The 22,717-nt window shown below is 48.7% G+C and overlaps 2 protein-coding genes across 4 annotated transcripts in view; both read right to left on the bottom strand.

Moving 5' to 3' along the window:
• The window catches only part of LOC135817076 (uncharacterized), a 38,255-nt gene extending 23,890 nt beyond the window's left edge, over positions 1-14,365 (bottom strand). The window contains exons 1-5 of one of the 3 annotated variants that reach the window (XM_065330183.1): positions 13,864-14,365; positions 8,376-8,443; positions 7,803-7,883; positions 7,295-7,373; positions 5,302-5,402 (exon numbers count right to left, since the gene is read on the bottom strand). In XM_065330183.1, coding sequence (XP_065186255.1) covers positions 5,302-5,402; positions 7,295-7,373; positions 7,803-7,883; positions 8,376-8,443; positions 13,864-14,056 — 522 coding nt within the window. In that variant the 5' untranslated portion in view covers positions 14,057-14,365. The remainder of the gene's footprint in view (positions 1-5,301; positions 5,403-7,294; positions 7,374-7,802; positions 7,884-8,375; positions 8,444-13,863) is intronic. The other 2 variants (XM_065330182.1, XM_065330184.1) reach the window with 2 other exon arrangements.
• A 4,376-nt stretch (positions 14,366-18,741) lies between these two features.
• LOC135816501 (uncharacterized) lies at positions 18,742-19,755 on the bottom strand. The gene has a single exon (XM_065329697.1). The coding sequence runs from the start codon at positions 19,753-19,755 to the stop codon at positions 18,742-18,744; it is 1,014 nt and encodes a 337-aa protein (XP_065185769.1).
• Positions 19,756-22,717: the final 2,962 nt, after the last annotated feature.

Raw genomic sequence — 22,717 nt, 5'->3', positions numbered from 1 at the left:
CGGGATCTCCTGCACCGCGCCACTGCCGCAGCTTCTCTTGGCACGCAGGTGCTTCAGCACCAGGGTTGGATACCAGCTCTTTGTTCAAAGCAGTGTAGTCCAAACACGGTCTCACAGGCGTCGTCAACTTGTGCTCTTGTTTGACTGCTAGCAGGGGAAGTACTGCAGCCGGTTCTCCGTGGACCGCTGGATCATGAGGTACGAGCCACCCCTTCTCAATCCATCCGTCTACTTCATCACAGAAGGTATTCTCTTGCGATTCCGACAGACCGCTCCGCGAATACTGAGCCACACCGGAGCCAATGAAACCCTCAGGCTCATTTTTGCTTGACCACTTCCACGATATCTCCCAGTGTCGCTCTTCAGCGTTCCAGCACACCGTGCCATCACTGGTGGTAAGCACGACATTGCCTGTGTCGGCGTCCTCTGTGACTTGCACATGCCGAGGGAGCTTAGTCGGTGTAGGTACAGCTCCGACAACGTCAGGTGCGCGTTTACCCGACTTCTCCTGGGCCGGGCCGATCACCACACCAGCTAGCCTTCCGTCATCGTATTCCATATGCAGACCCCCACACATTGTCACGAAGTCTGAGCCGATCAGCACGTCAGCCGACACAACGTTCAGGTCAGGAAGCACAACAGCGGACATAGTTGACTCAGGAATTGACACAGGACCATCATCACGCTTGTACTGCAGTTCCACCACGCCACGTGTAGTCAGCTGCTCTCCGTCCAAGGCAACAATTCCTTTGCCCAGACTCTCAGTAACAGGGACACCCAAACTGTCAACAAGTGCTTCGCTAATGAGCGTGCGACAGGAGCCAGTATCGATGATGGCTTGCACGCGCCTCCACACATCCCTGTCAGGTACAGCCACGTCTACAAACACACGAGGCAAACCAGGTCGCGTGGTGGTTACCGTAGCTAGGAGACATGGATCGGCGATCTCCACAGCCGCTCCGGCCACGCCTTTGCCTCTCTTCTGGTCTCGGAGCCATTGCTTTTTGAGCTCACAGTCCTGTTGATAATGACCCGGTTGCTCACAGAAGAAACATGTAACATTTCGTGGCCCTGATGACTTCTGCTGGCCACCACCATATCCGCCGCCGCCACCGCCGTAGCCACCGCCGCCACCACCGCCGTAGCCACCGCCACGTCCTTCCGGGCAATGTTTCCGTATATGCCCAGGTTCACCACACTTATGACAGACAATATGGGACTTCTTCCCACCGGAAGGGCCAGACACCACTGCACCAGCAATACCTGGCCTTGCTGACACAATCTTGCGCAGTGCTCTCAACTTCTCCACACAGTCGGACACACGTAAGTCTTTCCCAGCACTTGACAGGCGGATCTCCTTGGCAAAATCAAAAGGGAGACCAGCCAGCAGCTGCTCAATAACGACAGAATCGTCATCACCTGTCAGCTTGTGACCTGATGCAGCCAGCAGCCGCTGCAAATCAGACACGTACGCGTCAGGACTTTCATCAGAAAGGAACCGGCGGGACGTAAATTTTTCGTACGCATCACTTCCTGTCACGCCGAACGACTTTTGCAGCAAAGCGGACACCTTATCCTCGTCCTTCTTATCCGCAGCCTCCATTCTACTAAACACGAGCAGCGCATCTCCTTCCAAAAACAGAGGCAGTCTCTGCATGCGCTTATCAGCCGTGTCCCAACCATTCACCTCCGACAGCACAGAGTACTTCAACCAAAAGTCATCAAAGCTGTCACCTGCCTTCCCACCGAAGGACTTCATCAAGCCGTCCAGCTTCAGGCCAGACATGGCTTCAGGTTCAGAAGCAACGCCAACTGCTTCACTGTCCGATACAGGCAAGGCCTCAACCTCTCCTTGTCTCGCTCTCTGTCCCGTACGACGACGACGAGGCATACACTAAAACTGACGTCTACGCACAAACAATTCCCGGGTTTCGGCACCACGCTGCTAGAAAATTACCCCCACAACCGGTCTCAGGCATACCACGGCCAAAACACCACACAGGTCTGGACAAGTAATTATACTAACTGGAAGGTTATTGTTTGTGCTAATACATACGACAGTACAACAAGAGAGAGAACTTTGTTCACAAAACCATCGCCATCGGAACACACCAGAACTCCTGTAAAAAGAGCAGCGTGTCTCCGAAAGGAACTGGAGCATGCATGCGTACCACAGCAAGCGCAAACAGCTGCACAGCATACATGCATGCGTACAAGAAAGCCGCATCCACCGGATGAATCACGCACATGAATCACATGACAGGCAACAAGAGGTAAGAAGTAATGTCAACTACACAAGACAGAGTCATACAAGAGAAAGTCATAGTTCGATTACAACCAGCGAGGAACGAAACGGCCCCAATAATTCCGTGTTTTGTGTTGCACTTGTGACGACAGTATTACACAGTGAACAGATGTGCTCGGACAGCCGACGACGTATATCATCGTTGGCCTCGTCGGTCTCCAGTCACGAACACATCGGCGCAGTTTTTCACGAATCTGTCCCGTCCACCAGTATGCAGAACAATAAAGCGCTTGCCTTTACCTGATGGTGCTTCATTTGGTTGCTTGGTATACTCCTGTCACCATTGTCGTACCACCTCCTAGTAACTGTGTGACGCGCATTGACCCACGTCTCATCCAGGTATGTCTCACAGGTAGCGATGCCGCCATGACACAATCCTGTGCTGTTCCATCATTATTTGTGTGATACCTCTGGTCTTGCCACACTGGAATCCCATGGAACGCAACATTATCCAAGAGCTAGTTTTGCTCATGTCTGGAAAATCGTCGATGGTTTCTCTGCAGCGAGCAGGAACTTTGTCTAGTGTTGGGTCCTCCTTCGCAGCATAGAATCCGTAAATTACTTCTTATACAGTCCAAAGCAAATCCGTCAGGGTTGAGTGGTTTCATGGCACGAGTCTCACATCGGGGATTGTCACTCTCGTTGCCTTCATCACTGGAGACAGACAAGGCCAACGCAGCACGCTGATTTTCGCCGTCAGCATCCCTGGTACATCTGTTCATGGTGGAAATGCTGACGCAACAGCAGCATGACGAATGGAATACTTGGGACCAATTCGATGCCCAGCCATTGTTCTCCTCGTCTTCGCAAAAAATTGTAAAACAGACACCACCATGTACCATGGCCCGTTCGCGTTTTGTTATAATTATGTGGCATGTCGAGAGAACAAGTTGCCACGAACGAAAAGACACTCGAGAAAAAGCAAAATAGGGCCACAGAGCAGTCAGCAACAAAAATGATTCCTCCGGCCACGAGGCAAGGAGCTCGAATGACACTCTGAACAAGATGGCGAAATGCCACGAGTCACACCTGGTTTTTCGAATTTCGCGCGCAGATTTTCGTGACGCAACTCGCATGACATTTTCTCAAAAGTGTCCTTGAGTACGTTCTCAAGGTTTTCAGAGTCTATTATAAAAAAACGCACTGTAGGTAGATCCTGCTATCACAGGACTATCAGGCAGCAGTTGTCTTATTCTGGGACGTGACAGATCTACTCGGATCTACTCGGATCTACTCGGATCTACTCGGATCTACTCGGATCTACTCGGATCTACTCGGATCTACTCGGATCTACTCGGATCTACTCGGATCTACTCGGATCTACTCGGATCTACTCGGATCTACTCGGATCTACTCGGATCTACTCGGATCTACTCGGATCTACTCGGATCTACTCGGATCTACTCGGATCTACTCGGATCTACTCGGATCTACTCGGATCTACTCGGATCTACTCGGATCTACTCGGATCTACTCGGATCTACTCGGATCTACTCGGATCTACTCGGATCTACTCGGATCTACTCGGATCTACTCGGATCTACTCGGATCTACTCGGATCTACTCGGATCTACTCGGATCTACTCGGATCTACTCGGATCTACTCGGATCTACTCGGATCTACTCGGATCTACTCGGATCTACTCGGATCTACTCGGATCTACTCGGATCTACTCGGATCTACTCGGATCTACTCGGATCTACTCGGATCTACTCGGATCTACTCGGATCTACTCGGATCTACTCGGATCTACTCGGATCTACTCGGATCTACTCGGATCTACTCGGATCTACTCGGATCTACTCGGATCTACTCGGATCTACTCGGATCTACTCGGATCTACTCGGATCTACTCGGATCTACTCGGATCTACTCGGATCTACTCGGATCTACTCGGATCTACTCGGATCTACTCGGATCTACTCGGATCTACTCGGATCTACTCGGATCTACTCGGATCTACTCGGATCTACTCGGATCTACTCGGATCTACTCGGATCTACTCGGATCTACTCGGATCTACTCGGATCTACTCGGATCTACTCGGATCTACTCGGATCTACTCGGATCTACTCGGATCTACTCGGATCTACTCGGATCTACTCGGATCTACTCGGATCTACTCGGATCTACTCGGATCTACTCGGATCTACTCGGATCTACTCGGATCTACTCGGATCTACTCGGATCTACTCGGATCTACTCGGATCTACTCGGATCTACTCGGATCTACTCGGATCTACTCGGATCTACTCGGATCTACTCGGATCTACTCGGATCTACTCGGATCTACTCGGATCTACTCGGATCTACTCGGATCTACTCGGATCTACTCGGATCTACTCGGATCTACTCGGATCTACTCGGATCTACTCGGATCTACTCGGATCTACTCGGATCTACTCGGATCTACTCGGATCTACTCGGATCTACTCGGATCTACTCGGATCTACTCGGATCTACTCGGATCTACTCGGATCTACACGGATCTACACGGATCTACACTGATCTACACGGCTCTACACTGATCTACACTGATCTACACTGATCTACACTGATCTGCCCGTATAACCATTCAAAGAGGGTCAAGTAACTTGTAATCCGCAGTCTGATATCTTGTTCTATATCAAGATCAGCATCTGCTCCAGTAATCTCTTGCTGGGATTGCATGCGCAAGGCATGCGTACGTGATTGTGCACGACTGTCAAATATCAACACAGTGTCCAGAACACAAGGCATGGACAGTTCACATCCCCAGAAGCAGCAATGCCAGGTACTGTACTTGTTACAGTTGTCAAGGGCTAAGGTTAGCATTGGCGTAGAGCCCGGGGTGGTTGAATATGATATGCTGGAACAATGAAGGCAGTGACTCAGCTACATAACAGCCAGTGCCACTCTCCCCTGCCGACACATACACTGAGGCTTACCCCCACCACCACCACCACCACCACCACCACACACACATGCACGCACACACATAGACCCCGGTACTTACATTAGATACAGCCAATATGATTGGTGGGTCATAGTTTTCTAGTTTTACACTGTTTGGTTGTCTGTTTTTGAATTCAGATCGTGATGTGAAGAATTGGAATACTGCAGAAAGCAAGAAGAAGAGCACACAACACACAATACAAAGACGGCACAACACACATGCAACACTTGACAAGCAATGATGGTAAGACCTGACAGGTGTATGTATATGTATAATGTGCATGGCGTGTGTGTGTGTGTGTGGTGTGTGCGTGTGTGTGTGTGTGTGTGTGTGTGTGTGTGTGTGTGTGTGTGTGTGTGTGTGTGTGTGTGTATGGCGTGTGTGTGTGTGGTGTGTGCGTGTGTGTGTATGTGTGTGTGTGTGTGTGTGTGTGTGTGTGTGTGTGTGTGTGTGTGTGTGTGTGTGTGTGTGTGTATGGCGTGTGTGTGTGTGTGTGTGTGTGTGTGTATGTGTGTGTGTGTGTATGTGTGTGTGTGTGGTGTGGGACCAGCTCAAGGCTGTACCATATGCAGCGCCACCAAACAATCTAAAAGCAAACATCTGTTCCAGACACCCACTGTCACTCAGTACGTAATAATATTTTCCTCATGATGTACTGTACATGGCTCTCTGTAGAAACCGGAAACCGGAAAGGCACTTTTTGGACCATTTATTGGACAAAGGTGTGTGTTCGGATATAAAATATAGAAGGACTTGGCAGCACTGCACATGGCTGGCAAATTACGAACTGCATGGACTCCATGCTTTGATGATAAACATACATGTCGGCCGGTAAGACAAGCCAGTAAACTCCATACTCAGTGACTGCAGGCTATGTAAAACAAGGTAAACTCCATACTCAGTGACTGCAGGCTATGTAAGACAAGGTAAACTCCATACTCAGTGACTGCAGGCTATGTAAGACAAGGTAAACTCCATACTCAGTGACTGCAGGCTATGTAAGACAAGGTAAACTCCATACTCAGTGACTGCAGGCTATGTAAGACAAGGTAAACTCCATACTCAGTGACTGCAGGCTATGTAAGACAAGCCAGTAAACTCCATACTCAGTGACTGCAGGCTATGTAAGACAAGGTAAACTCCATACTCAGTGACTGCAGGCTATGTAAGACAAGGTAAACTCCATACTCAGTGACTGCAGGCTATGTAAGACAAGGTAAACTCCATACTCAGTGACTGCAGGCTATGTAAGACAAGGTAAACTCCATACTCAGTGACTGCAGGCTATGTAAGACAAGGTAAACTCCATACTCAGTGACTGCAGGCTATGTAAGAGACAGTGTTGAACACCAAGTCCAGGTCAGCCTGGATTGTGTATGGACAAGACACTGCACATGTACATCATGAATGAAAAGGAGGTCTTGTGCAGTGCCCTCACCCATGTACAGGATTAGCTAGCCAACTGAAAGCCAGTGATAGTGAACTAAACTCGCCGGAACCCATCCGGTTGGTCAGGTCATTACCGGAATCAAACTGTTAGCCGACAACACGTGTTAACTGCTGAGGAGATCATGGGTACCGCCATATCATGCACAAAGTATGAAAGATGATGGTATGGTCGGACCACTCAACACCTGCTTCCAGCTGTCCTGGGAACTACTTCCAAGTACAGTCAGACCTCCGGATAGGCGAGGGAACCGGATAATCGAACACACATTCTGTATGTATGCATGACATATGCTGTAAATCGGTAACCAACAATTTTCTTCCGGATGGCGAGGGATTCGGATAAAAGATGACCGGATAAGCGAGGTCCGACTGTACGTGTATCCATAACCAGGAGCGGCGGAAGCAGTTTTTGATTGTTGCGGCCATGCCATAGCCTTTCATCATGACTGGTGCGTGATACGGCGGGTCCACAACCGGACTGGTTCCGGCGGGTCTAGTGCTAATGCTAATGTACAGTGATGAATTTCTAGCCATCACAATTGGCCACTGGCCCCTGTATACCTTACACGCAGCTATCAGTAAAGTCGAGAGATACAGTACATACCTTGTGTACAGCTGTATGAAATGGACAGAAGCTGTATTACACAGAATGCGTAGATTTCAACAATATTCTCACTGTACAGCTGCAATAGGCAAACAGACACACACACACACACACACACACACACACACACACACACACACACACATACACACACACACACACACACACACACACACACACACATACACACACACACACATGCGCACACACGTACATGCACATACACAAACAAACAAACACACACGCACACCGTCCGTGACACAAATACGGATATTGGTTGGTACACAGCATACACTCAGTGTAACATTTCACAATCTCACTTCACCGTGAATGCACTTGAAGTGACCTATGATGACTCATGAAACACGCTTCAGTGATGCTGGTAGTCGTGATGTGTTTCTATAGGTGTGTGGGGGGGGGGGCACAGTGACATGGGTGCGAAAGGAATAAGGAAACTAATTACTTGGTTTGTAAACGATAGGAATCCATTCTAAAGAAGAGTTCTTACCGCCCATACAACCAGGACAATGACGTAGACCATGGCTGATATGAACAGTATAGCATAGATCTTGCGGTCAAAACCAAGACCCTGCAGAACAATTATAGTGTACACACACACACACGTACATACACACATACACATACACAGGCATCATCATCATCATCAGACACACATACACACATACACACATACAGTAGTAGTAGTAGTGGTAGTATGAGCAACTGCGGCATAACTCCAAACCAGCATAGCACATACACAGCTGTGCATTGCATGCAGGCCTAGCCATACATGCACATGCACATGCGCACACACACACACATACACACACACACACACACATACACACACACACACACACACACATACACACACACACACACACATACACACGCACACACATACACACACACATACACACACACACACACACACACACACACACACACACACACACACACACACACACACACACACACACACACACACACATGAATCAATGTACTGGAACATTACCGTGAATACCATGACCTGATTGTGCTACAAGTAGATAATCATTGTCAGTTCCACTGTCATACTCACCCCTTCACAATCTGCTGAGAAATCACCTAGACCAAGGATAGCACTTTGAAATGCTACTACTGCACAAGCTGTAGGCAAGTAAGCATTCACAAAAGCAAGACGTTGTTCATACATCCACATACACACATCAATACCGGCACACACATACACATACACATACACCCGCCCACCCACGCACGCACACACACACACACACATACACCAACACACACCAACACCAACACACACCAAAACACACATGCAAAGTTAGAGTCAAAGATTCAATATATGACCCTACCACGTTAGTCAGGTTTGTAGGCCGCAGGTTGTAGCAGGGATGGTTGCCACCGTTGGGTTAGTTTGTGCATAGTTCACCATGTCACTGTGTGTAAATCTGTATCACTGCGGCACTACACCGTAGTGACATGGAGTATGTACACTATGCAGATCACAGTGTAGCTGTGTCTATTGTCAGGTTTTACCGTCAACTGTTGCAGTGTTGGCAATGTACCATCACAGTACTGTGTAATAGTCTAGTCTTTACTGCCTACATCTGATGATGTACATGCTACATGCTACATTAGTAGGCATAGGGTGTTGGTAAGTGCAATCATGGATTGCAGCGAAGTTGGTCACTGTGATTTAGAAAGTTTTACCATCCCAATCTATGGTGTGTAAGGGTGCAGCCAAAACTTGAAGGGAGGAGGGGCAGGAGGGGGTAGGATGAGGGGGCAGGGGCAGGTGGGGTAGGAGGAGGGGGCAGGGGGGCGGGGCAGGAGCACCACACTACGTTATGAGGCTTTGACTACAGTGCTGTGTTCAGCATGATGTGGGGACAGTCCCAACATACATCACAGTGACACTTGCTGGCACAGAACAAGTTACTTCAGTTCATAGCTCAGTCTGGCTCTTGGGTAGAATATTTCCCAAGACTCTACAGTACCATCCATGGCATGACACACTGCAGTCTACCATCCACCCCATGGTGCCAGCCACCCTATGACACACTGCAGTCTACCAACCACCCCATGGTAATACCAGCCACCCTATGACACACTGCAGTCTACCATCCACCCTATGACACACTGCAGTCTACGATCCACCCCATGGTGCCAGCCACCCTATGACACATTCCAGTCTACCAACCATCCCATGGTAATACCAGCCACCCTATGACACACTGCAGTCTACCATCCACCCTATGACACATTGCAGTCTACCAACCACCCCATGGTAATACCAGCCACCCTATGACACACTGCAGTCTACCATCCACCCTATGACACACTGCAGTCTACCATCCACCCCATGGTACTGGTACCATCCACCCTATAGTATGACCAAGAGACACTATTCTACCATGAACCCTATGAGACACTCCAGTCTACCATCCTCTAAAGCCTCTATCCTCCACTACATCATAGTACATGTACATGGTTTACAGGCATCCACCTCAGCTCAGGCCTCAGTACCGTCATGAAATGACAGGACCACAATGACACACTCAACCGGTGAGAGGCACTTAGACCCGATCAACAGAGCAGGAAATAGCACAGGGTCACAGGTCACTGTGTGCAGTGTGCAAGTGTTGGCATCAATGGGATGATCCACACAGGTATGACAGCTATGACCAGTACAGTATGACCAGTACTGCATGTCACAGTATGACAGCATTGCTCTACACTACTAGTATACTGCAGACTAGTACATTGTATTGTCATAATGCAGACTTTGCAGTCACATTTTTCAATAAGACAGTCATTTCTCCAACGGAACCCTATCCAGCAGCAAATTAAATTTCACGTTCCCCAAATCTACCTGACCCCCCTATCCAGCAGCAAATTAAATTTCACGTTCCCCAAATCTACCTGACATCCACCGCACTGAAGTAAAAGAGAGTATTTTTTTCTCTCTGTGGGGGGGGGGGTAATACAGTGGCCTTTAATACACTCTAATACACTCTTTTCCTAATTACAGCCATGTAGATCCTAAGCTGTAGACTTGCACTGTCTCTAGTAGTCACAGATATGTATGTTACTGTACTTCCAGCTACCAAACACGGCCATGAGAAGAAAATAATCAGCCTTTATAAACTTAATTACTGTGTGTAATTACTGGTCTTAGTGCACCAACCACTCCATCAACACATCACTGAGTCATGTACCATTATAGGTAGCTGAATCTCAACCAACAACTACATAACATTGTACTCATGATGATTATGCTGCAGATGTCCTGTTAGAAGTGGACATCATTGGAGTGGATGATTGTGAAGTGGGGCTTATTATCTGCACTCCCCCCCCCCCCAACACACACACACACACACAAACACACACACACACACACACACACAAACACACACACACACACACACACACACGGGACACACATAACTCACACTGTCTCCCAAATGGTGGTGTTGTAGCCATACTTAAAAACTACATACGTATATTCTCTATTATAAGCGCTGTGCTTATATTTTTTCAACACCCCTCTACCCCGTGCTTATATTGGAGACCGCGCTTATATTGGTGACCGTGCTTATATTTTTTCAACCAATAACTCCATACAGAGCAAGAAGAAATACATGCTAGATATCATGCATGCAGCATTGATTTCCACCAAGACCGTGCTAATAATAGAGACTGTGCTTATAATGTTTCAAAAGGTGCTCACAGTGTGCTAGTATTAGAGACTGTGCTAGTAATGGAGACCTGTGCTTATAATAGAGAATATACGGTATTTTGCGTCTTCTCCTTGTCTTCTGCCAGTCAGTGGAAACATACTACAGTAGATGCCACAATGCCAGTACAGTATACCTTACCTAAACACAACACCATGTGTCCGCATTCCTCACCCATTACGTGTCTTGGATATCCTCTGCATATTACCAACTCCCTCAAGAGTAGCCGGCCATACCTCAGTGAGGGTGCAGGTACAGGAGAACACTCCCATCAGTCCTCTGGGATGGGATCACAGTCTCACAGACCTGCTCTAATCCTTGTCCCAAGTACTAGTCCTACTTGCATAGTCTCACACTGTCCTACTTACTAATACTTACCAGTAAGTACTAGCCATACGTCATGTACAGACCATGATAGCATTATAGGCCTCCTGCACTGGTTATGCCCAGGGTATCATGCTGCATAAGTAACATACACACGGTGTGTCCCCAAGGCACGGCACAGAGCCTTTGCACAACATACCATGTACATGTGTTGCCAAGGCAGCATAGCACAAAGTCACACGAGCCTTAAACAACAACTGCCATCACCACTACTGCCATCACCGCTAGGCACTACTGCCATCACTTTACTTCTAAATCCTGACATTGTGTCCATGTTTACTTCAGAATTTACCTAATTGCAGCACAGGTACGAACAAGCTGACGAGTACGAGCCCAGTCCGAAAACAGGCCTGTTTCAAAAGATACAGGCTATGCATGTTGAGCTACGATAGAAAAGAGAACTACTGGCCTATAGTGGTTAGTGGCTGGAGATCATCTTTATTATACTCCAGCGCAATGTATGGTGGCTAAATCTCGTAGAACATAACAGATACAATTTCGTTTCCGACCAAGTCTTGTTATTTGTATAGACTACATGTACCATAATTATCTTAAAGGGGAAGTTAAGGCAAAAATTAAAATTTCACCAGTTGTAGTCTTCGGGGTGCTGAGTCGAATGGTCGTGGTCCGAGGAAGCTGAGACGCTCCCTTCCTACTTGAATCCCAATCGAACTCGCGCACTTCCACCGAAACTGGGTGACTGCGCCCTACTAGATGGGGATTTGTATGCAAAATGTCACTAAAAGCGCCATTTAGTTCTTATAAAAGCACGGATGACCGCGATTGGCCCATATGTTGTAGTCTTTTGGACGCTGAGTCGACTGGTTTTGGTCCGAAAAGGCTGCGATGCAGCGTTCCTCCTTTATTCCCAATCGAACATGGTTGAAGAAGCGGTCACGTGCTCCTGCGTACACCAGTCACCTGGTCACCGTGCCTGCAGGGTACAACTTACTAGCCTGTTTGACCTTTTTTGGGTGCAGTCCTGTCACTCGAGTTGAACTCGAGTTGAACCTTGGTGTGAAAGTTGTCACCTGCTGGCGTGGTGACCAGGTGATTTGGACACCCAGGACCACGTGACCACTTCTTCAACCATGTTCGATTGGGAATAAAGGAGGAACGCTGCATCGCAGCCTTTTCGGACCAAAACCAGTCGACTCAGCGTCCAAAAGACTACAACATACGGGCCAATCGCGGTCATCCGTGCTTTTATAAGAACGAAATGGCGCTTTTAGTGACATTTTGCATACAAATCCCCATCTAGTAGGGCGCAGTCACCCAGTTTCGGTGGAAGTGCGCGAGTTCGATTGGGATTCAAGTAGGAAGGGAGCGTCTCAGCTTCCTCGGACCACGACCATTCGACTCAGCACCCCGAAGACTACAACTGGTGAAATTTTAATTTTTGCCTTAACTTCCCCTTTAAATCTTCACAACACCGAAATATGGACATCTATGCAACAGGCAAACTCTGATTGCGCATCTGCTGCCACTGCGTTGACCAAGACACAAGAAGTCATGATGCTAGGCTACTGATGGTGCTAATAATTATGTACCACCCCGTACTCATGATGGTTAAGTTAACACATCGAGGAGCGATGACGTACTGTACACATCTGTCTACACGACACCAGTTTTTTTGAAAATTCCTCTCCGTGCACACACACACACACACACACGCACAGCCTTTGTTATACAGACGTGCAGCCTCTCCCATGTTGTAGGCATAATCATTTATAGTCTCTGCAAGTTCACACCCAGTACTAAACATTTCTAAATACCGAAGTCATAAATGTGTCATACCTCCTATTTCAGTCGTACGCAATATGCCACTTGTGGGATGCTCGCCGACCAGAGATTTTCACTCCACCCTTACCTTGCCCCCTGTAGGCTGTAACCCAGCATCATGTTTTCACCTGAAGTGACCAAGTGACCAAGGGCTGCATGTAATTTTCTAAGACAGATACTGCTGATTGGGTGTCCTGACAGATTTGGTCGGCACGACAGCAGCAGTTACATGTATTTCCTCAACACCGTCCACCAATCGATCTGACAGTGATATTGTGCAGATTGCACCAAGACCACATTGATTGTGTGTGGTAGTACATTGTAATCATCACTCCCATGCATGTCCACATTGGACCCCAGACAGGGCTACCTCCTGGTGGGTGTTCATGTACCAAAAATGTACCACTACTACTACTACACGAGTACACGACTTCGTAACAGCAAAACTGATGGTGGTTGCAAGTCAAACATCTACCAGTTCCATACGAACGCGATGCGGACGTGGAAATGGTTATCTATCTGGCCTGGGTGCGCGTAACTGAACGTGTACGCATAACGACCTGAAGGCTAAAACTATTTTGGAGTATTTCATTCGCTGGCTCAATGTTTGTAAAAACAGACACGGTGACTGAACATAATTGGTTGGTACTCTGGACTAACCGTGAAATACTGCTGCGCTGATGAAAAATCGCGACAGGCTCGACATCTTCTTGCGAGCAGCTCTCGTCTCGGTGGAGTCTTTCTCGTCATCGCTATCCTCATGATCGTCACCGTCGTGCAGTACGGTGCGTCCAGCTACGTGCGCTGTAGCAGAGCTTCCATTCTGCTGAGTTTGAACGCTAGAGGCAGTCATTGCGTCAAGACCGGATCAGTTGGATGGATATTCTGGTTTTCTGGCAGCGCATAAACTGCCAACCACTGGCAACAGAGTCAGGATTGGAGACGAGGTTGAATCAAAGACCGGTCAGAAGAGGACTTTCAGTTCACAGTACCTCCACAACTCGGTACTCGGTGGAGATTCAGAGTAGTCTGCGAGACAACGATCACAAGTGTCCACCCTGTTCGGAGCTCGGACACTTGCATGCACTAGGTGAGTGTGACACAAGCCGAAATACTCGTGATGACTGATGCCAAAATCGGCAATGGGTTTTCTCGGCCAAGTGGCCACATACTTGTACCAAGTCTTGTAGTTCTACAACAATGTCATGTAGATCTGCCGTGTGTGGTGTGCACATGTGGTGAATAAAGATGACATTCACAGACTCAGTACATGTATAATAGAGTCTACGCACGCGAGGCCGAGCCGCGAGGGATCCGGAGACACTTGTAAAATGCAGAAATCAGGATGCATGATTTACGCCACGCTGAAACACCGTCACTTGGATCACCACTGACACCACCCACTACCCTAGTCCTGTCGTACAGACTCCATGCGCATGCACAGACAGTATCAGCCAGACTTTGACTTGGACGCTGGAGTGTCTTTGGAGTGTACAGACAGTCAGTTCCGTTCATCATGAGCAAAGACCATGAAGACTAAGTGAGTATACCATGTATACATACTGCAACTAAGTAGTTACTTCGGATCTGCATGACTGCATGCTGTAGCATGTACAGGTGAAATCCTGATAATTCGAACCTCAAAATGCCAGGAAAACTAATTTATATCCGGACATTCTAAATTCTAATTATCCAAACATGAACCCACAACACAATATGTATGTCAAAATGCTCTCACGGTCACGCAGAGTTGCGCTATGGACCTTAGACACAAATTTTACGGACACTGAACTGACTGGCACAGCCTGCTCGTGCAAACTGAATTGACCAGTACAGTGTTTAGTGCTTCGCTAGATTCAACTCAGCCGTGCAACGGGTCGTGGAACACAACGTTTTATTACAACTAAGAAAGCACTAATTCAAGTTGAGTCGGGATGTAAAAGATTACGATTGATCTGAATAATATGCAAGCGAATGCAGCTTATATAGGGTAGAGAGAGAAGCGTTAGCCATTGTGCGTTGCGGTAGAAAGTGCAAGAAGGAAACGGATGTGGTCATGAGAATTGCAATTGCTGATGTAAGTACAAAGCAGTATTGCATCATGTAGGTGCAATCAGTATTGCATCATGACATGCAAGAGAGAAAGAACATGGAAAAACGTCATACGCTCGATGTGGCAAATGGGTAATGTGTAAGTGATGTAATCACTACGTAATCAAAAGGGAAGTAACTAGAATTTGCCTATGCAATCATTGCGTAATGTCACGTGTGCATGGACTGTAGAATGTTCGTGAATATGCACTACAGAGCTCCCCACCTAGTGGATTTCCGGGGGAAATGCACGATATGAAAATGACATGCGCAATGGTTCAAGTCAAGGTAATGTAACCTACAATATCTGAATGGAATGTAACACGAGAGTGGCTCAATAGTATGAGGGAAAGCGCACTTGACGACCGGAGCAGGTCTGTCGTGGTGGGAGGACATCATGAGCGAGAGACGGCGTCGGGGCAGGACGAGCCGATGCATCTTCTTCACCATCGATGTAGGCTGGCTTCAGACGGTCAATAGAGACAGCGTCTGTGCGGCCGTTGAGGTCGATGGTGAAGTGTTTGTCCGTACGACGGAGAACCTTGTGGGGGCCAGAATATGGACGTTGTAGCGGTGTGCGAACGGAGTCCTGGCGAAGGAACACATGGCTGCAGGTGGCGAGGTCGGCAGGAACAAATACGGATCGGCCAGATGGGTGGCGGGGCTGTGTAGGGCGGAGTTCAGCCATGGCTTGCTTCAGCCGACTAACATAGGATGTGGGATCTGGAAACTGCTCATGTGTCTCGATGAACAGATCGCTGGGTAGACGGAGTTGACAACCGTAGACTAGTTCAGCAACCGAACAGTTTAGATCAGCCTTGAGGGAAGAACGAATTCCCAGTAGAATCAGCGGTAGATGTTCGGTCCAGCGGCGGGGGTTGTCTGAAGAACGTATGGCGGCTTTCAGCTGTCGGTGAAAGCGTTCAACCAACCCGTTAGCGGCAGGATGGTAGGCGGTTGTACGGATGCGGGACGTACCCAGGAGAGACATCAGCGAGGACCACAGGGACGATTCGAACTGGGAACCACGGTCGGTAGTTAGAAGAGTCGGTACACCATAGCGGGAAACCCAGGAACTCACGAAGTGGCGAGCGACGGTCTCGGCGGTGATGTCGGGTATGGGAATGGCCTCGGGCCAACGAGTGAAACGGTCGACCATTGTTAGGAGGTACGAGAACTCGTTAGACGGTGGAAGCGGTCCCACAATATCGATGTGGACGTGCGAGAATCGGGCATCTGGTTTTCGGAACTTGGCGAGTGGAGTGGTCGTGTGTCGGTGGACTTTGGTTTGTTGGCAAGCGATACAGGAGCGGCACCACGCAGCGATGTCTTTGTTCATTGACGGCCAAACGTAGCGGCTGGTGATGAGCTGCCGGGTGGTCCGGTGTCCGGGGTGAGAGAGGTTGTGGAGTGAGTCGAAGATACCTCGACTGAACTGTCTTGGGACGAATGGACGAGCGGAGCCAGTGGAGATATCACACGTCATCGGTGTGTTAACCATGGGAAACTGGATGTCTTTGAAGACGAGTGATGTTGACGGAGGGACAGTGTGACGGAGCTTGGAGAGTTCCTTGTCGGCCCGTTGAGCGAGGGCGAGGCTGCCGAAGTCCAGGCTGGCAATGGTTGCGATGGCGTCATCGGGTAGGTCACAACGCGAGAGTGCGTCAGCTGCAGCGTTTTCCTTACCAGGGACGTATCGCAGATCAGTGGTAAACTCGGCAATGTAGCTGAGGTGTCGTTGCTGGCGAGGACTGTGTTGTTGCGAGTGGCTTCGGATAGCGTGGATCAGTGGCTTATGGTCGGTGCAGACGTGGAACGGACGGCCTTCCAGGAAATGACGGAAGTGTTTGATGGCGAGGTATATGGCTAGTAATTCTCGGCAGAACGTACTATAGCGGGTCTCGGCCGGCTTTAGCTTGCGTGAGAAGAACGAGACAGGCAGGGACTCACCGTTGATGTGTTGTTGTAGAACAGCGCCGACGGCAACATTGGATGCATCAACCATCATGCTGTAGGCAGCGTCAGGGCTAGGGTGGTAGAGGGTGACTTCGTGGACTAAGGCGCTGCGGGTCGAATCAAAGGCCTCGCGTGCCTCATCCGTCCACTCAAGCGGGCCCTTGCTCTTCGGCCGGCCTTGTAACATGGCGTTGAGTGGTGCAAGGCGGGTTGCGAGGTTGCGCTGGAACCGGTGGTAGAAGTTGACCAGGCCTAGGAATTCTCGTAGCTTACGGACACTGGTCGGTAGCGGAAACTCCTTGATAGCTTGGACTCGGGTCGTTAGGGGTTGAATACCGGTGGCATCAACGTGGTGGCCCAGAAAGTCTAGTTCGGATACGCCAAACCGTGACTTCTGTACGTTGATGATGATACCGTGATCAACTAGGCGTTGGAACAGGCAGCGGAGGTGGCGTTCATGTTCAGCGGGGCTAGCACTAGCGACTAAGAGATCATCAATGTATGCAAAGCAAAATGGAAGGTCGGCAGTGATCTGACCAATGAAGCGTTGAAAGGTTTGGGCAGCGTTGCGTAAACCAAAGGGCATTCGGACAAACTCAAATAGGCCAAAAGGTGTGGTAATGGCAGTCTTGGGGATATCATCAGGATGGACTGGGATTTGGTGTTATGCTCGGACTAAATCTATCTTGGAGAAGATGGTCGTGCCATGCAAATGGGAAGTGAAGTCTTGCAGATGAGGAATGGGGTAGCGATCGGGGACTGTACAGTTATTCAAGGCTCGGTAGTCGCCGCAAGGGCGCCAGTCACCAGAGGGTTTCGGGACCATATGCAGCGGGGAAGACCAACAGCTTGCAGACGGGCGAACAATGCCCAGTGTGAGCATGTGCTGAAATTCAGCTTTAGCAGTGGCAAGGCGATCAGGAGCTAAGCGGCGGGGTCTAGCATGCACGGGATGGCCATTAGTGACTATGCGATGGGTAACATTGTGCTTGGATGGCGACTCACCAGTAGCAGGTCGAACAAGGTCTGGAAACTCGGCCAGGAGAGACGAATATCGGTTCGGTTGATCGGTTGCGAGGAGGTTGGCTGCAGAATCCGTGACATCGGCGGCCACTCCGTTGATGCGTAGATTGGTCGAGGAGTCCTGCAGTTGTCCCGTTGCAAGATCGACAGTCAGCTTGTAGTGGCACAGGAAATCGGCTCCGAGGATAGGGTAATTGACATCGGCGACAACGAACACCCATTTGAACGACCGACGGAGACCAATGTCAAGCTCAAGGAATTGTTGACCATGCGTTTCTATAGTACTGTGATTGGCGGCACGAAGACTAGGGCTATGACAACGTTTTACAGAGGTAGCAAAGGACGGAGGAAGTACACTTACTGAGGCGCCGGTGTCGATCAGGAAATTTATTCCGTTGACACGGTCACGCATATACAGGAGGCGACCTTCAGAACTGGAGGTGGAGCCAGCCGGGCTAGTGGTCGCGATTAGCGGCTGGCGGTCCCGTTTCCCGACAGACGGCATGGAGATCGGCAACGTCGAGCTTTGTCACCAAACTTGGCGTGGAACCAGCAGACGTCGTCGCTATCGGTGTCCTCAATGCGTACGGCGCGGCTGGGAGAGCGGGAAGCGCTGCGTCCAGTGCGCCGATCCCGTGTTGGAAATCCCGCCGTTTTGATGGGGCAATCGTCACGTCCACGGGAGCGCACCTTGGTTAGCGCTTGTACAGTCAGACACAGCTTGTCCAAGTCCGAACGGAGTAGCGACAGCTGAGTCGTCGAGTCAGAGCTGGGGCTGAAACAAGTGGTAGCACTTGAGGCAGTTGAGCCGACTGCAGCAGTTTTTGAAGTGGCCTTTTCCGAAACTGCGTGTACTTGAGTGTTCGCTGATGGGACTGTAGACTCGGCCACTTTGTCAGCGAGGGCCGCTAACTCCTCCAGAGACAGAGTCGTAGGTGTAGCTGCTAGAATCTGACGGACAGCTGGGGGTAGACGTTGCACGAAGAGTTCCCGCAAGATAGAAGGGTCAAGCGATTTTCCTCCCAGTAGCTGCTGCATTCTGCGTAGGACCTTGCTGGGTTTGCTGTCACCGACGTCGGCGGTTGACAACAGCTCTCGAAGTCGGATTTGCTCCGACTTTTGCGTCCGTGTTGTGAGTGCAGCCCTCAGCTTGACGTAGGGTTCGTCTTCCGGTGGAGCGATCAACAGGTCACGGATCTCTGTTGCAAACTCCGGAGCTAGCGATGACACGATCACATTGTACCGTGCTCGGGAGGTGTTAATCCGGTGGTTGGAGAAGTGAGCTTCAGCCTGCGCAAACCATAACTGCGGGTCACCTGGCCAGAACGGCGGCAGTTTGAAGTTGACTGGCGCGATGGTCCTTGCGGCAGGGCCGTCTTGGGCCGGAGCGTCTGGTGGACCAGCGTTTCCAGCGGGGTTTGCAGCTTGGTCTGGAGCGGCATTAGCCTCGAGAGCGGGAGCGGGTTGCTCGTTGTCGGACATTTCTAAAAATTGCACAGAACGTTGAATCAGGTCGGAAATCGATCACGTCGGGGTCACCAATTTAGTGCTTCGCTAGATTCAACTCAGCCGTGCAACGGGTCGTGGAACACAACGTTTTATTACAACTAAGAAAGCACTAATTCAAGTTGAGTCGGGATGTAAAAGATTACGATTGATCTGAATAATATGCAAGCGAATGCAGCTTATATAGGGTAGAGAGAGAAGCGTTAGCCATTGTGCGTTGCGGTAGAAAGTGCAAGAAGGAAACGGATGTGGTCATGAGAATTGCAATTGCTGATGTAAGTACAAAGCAGTATTGCATCATGTAGGTGCAATCAGTATTGCATCATGACATGCAAGAGAGAAAGAACATGGAAAAACGTCATACGCTCGATGTGGCAAATGGGTAATGTGTAAGTGATGTAATCACTACGTAATCAAAAGGGAAGTAACTAGAATTTGCCTATGCAATCATTGCGTAATGTCACGTGTGCATGGACTGTAGAATGTTCGTGAATATGCACTACAAGTGTACAGTGAACTTCGAATTACACTTTGCTAACTTCAAATTATCAGCACAAATCCCACACATTTTCTATGTAAGTGGAATCTGTGGGACTTCTAATTAACCGTACATGTCGAGTTCGAGGTTCGAATTATCAGAATTTTTTATGTGGGAATCGTATTGATAGAAATCGGTCCTGGAAAAACTTCTAATTAAAGGGGAAGTATACCCTAAAATCAAATTCTCACCAGTTGTAGTCTTCGGGGTGCTGAGTCGAATGGTCTTGGTCCGAGGAAGCTGAGACGCTCCCTTCCTCCTTTATTCCCAATCGAACTCGCGCACTTCCACCGAAACTGGGTGACTGCGCCCTACTAGATGGGGATTTGTATGCAAAATGTCACTAAAAGCGCCATTTCGTTCTTATAAAAGCACGGATGACCGCCATTGGCCCATATGTTGTAGTCGTTTGGACGCTGAGTCGACTGGTTTTGGTCCGAAAAGGCTGCGATGCAGCGTTCCTCCTTTATTCCCAATCGAACATGGTTGAACAAGCGGTCACGTGCTCCTGCGTACACCAGTCACCTGGTCACCGTGCCTGCAGGGTACAACTTACTAGCCTGTTTGACCTTTTTTGGGTGCGGTCCTGTCACTCGAGTTGAACTCGAGTTGAACCTTGGTGTGAAAGTTGTCGCCTGCTGGCGCGGTGACCAGGTGATTTGGGCACCAAGGAGCACGTGACCACTTGTTCAACCATGTTCGATTGGGAATAAAGGAGGAACGCTGCATCGCAGCCTTTTCGGACCAAAACCAGTCGACTCAGCGTCCAAAAGACTACAACATATGGGCCAATCGCGGTCATCCGTGCTTTTATAAGAACGAAATGGCGCTTTTAGTGACATTTTGCATACAAATCCCCATCTAGTAGGGCGCAGTCACCCAGTTTCGGTGGAAGTGCGCGAGTTCGATTGGGATTCAAGTAGGAAGGGAGCGTCGCAGCTTCCTCGGACCAAGACCATTCGACTCAGCACCCAGAAGACTACAACTGGTGAAAATTTGATTTTAGGGTATACTTCCCCTTTAAGCGGTATGTTCGAATTAAGCCATATCCGAATTATCAGGATTCCACCTGTAATACATTTTACCAAAAGAACATTATCCTCTTGATTTTACGGTACTTGCACGCCGTACACAAATGTCTATTCGGAATGAATATAATGAGGATAACACATAACGTCATCATGTGTGATCCTCCATCTCCAGACAACTACATGTAGCTGTTTCCACCTTGTTGCCTGTATCGTCAGATTTTTGGTTCTACAGTCTCAACTTCAGCATTCAACTGACATTGCTGCAACATGATTTAACCTTGAATCATGCCGAGTCTTTTCTGCATGGGGATTGGCCTGATTCCAGGTTTGGGCAAGGCCTGACACCAACGCCACACAACATCCGGTATACTTCAGTTGCAAAAGCAGCGATACAACTTACAAGACTAGAAAACCATCATGGCGCCCTAAAGGCTCGACAGTTATGATGTTTATCAGATTGAACGGAACAGAACTAACTACTTCAGGCTCCTCCGACGGCACTAGCAACATTTCTGCCTTGAAATTGTCGACAACTAGTGTTCAGTTTCATTGCCTTCTCGTCACGGACGGATACAGGGGAAAAAGACACCATAGCAAGTGCAATGACTAATATGCAGTGATGCGTATGCAGTGATGCGTGTGCAGTGATGCGTGTGCAGTGATGTGTGTGAAGACTAAAGGCAATAGTAAGAGGAATACTGAGCGCGAAAGAAAACACAAAATAATGAAAAAATGCTGGTTCTCACACACATATGGACAGATAGCAAGTCCTCAGGATACTCGGCATGCACAATATATTGTGGTGTGAGTGTGAAGAAGTCAGCGTGTGTTTTATATGTTAGGCCACCCTTTCTTTTTTCGTTGTTTACCGTCCGCGCCCGGCGCGTACCTTTTTGCCTCCGACCGGAAAAAAAAAACAAGAAAGTAGTAGTACCAATAATATGCGAAGTTGTAAATACATGATTGTGTAGTTTCACAGTGTGCCGATCATGACCTTAAACTTATAATCTTGCCTCCCGGGCATGCCTTTGTCTTGTGTTCTTTTTCTTTTTTTGTTGGCTTTTAAATATCGTACGGTGTGTGTCCTAGTAAAAATCCAGATGTAATGAATTCATGACATGCTAACTCCATGCTATGTACCTGTTTTGTTGGATTCATCAGGCATGTGCTCCAATGTACCATCAAAGAGTGTTGTTCTATGCCTGCAAGTGCCGTTAGACCCAGAAATATTGTATATATCACATGCTTTACTGGTTAAAATGTTTGATTGGGGTTTCCAGTTTTTGGAATGGGCTTTTGTTTTTTTCCGCCCTCCCGCGTACCTTTTCGCGAAAAAAGGACGTTAAACAATGAATTAACAAAGGGTGGC

The sequence above is a fragment of the Sycon ciliatum genome, chromosome 5, assembly GCF_964019385.1.
Source record: "Sycon ciliatum chromosome 5, ocSycCili1.1, whole genome shotgun sequence".
Lineage (NCBI taxonomy): Eukaryota > Metazoa > Porifera > Calcarea > Leucosolenida > Sycettidae > Sycon > Sycon ciliatum.
This window is presented reverse-complemented; position numbering and strand designations above follow the sequence as displayed.

Bases quoted from the DNA above. Each gene is read 5' to 3' on its own strand.
- LOC135816501 (XM_065329697.1), bottom strand. From the start codon at position 19,755: ATGTCCGACAACGAGCAACCCGCTCCCGCTCTCGAGGCTAATGCCGCT.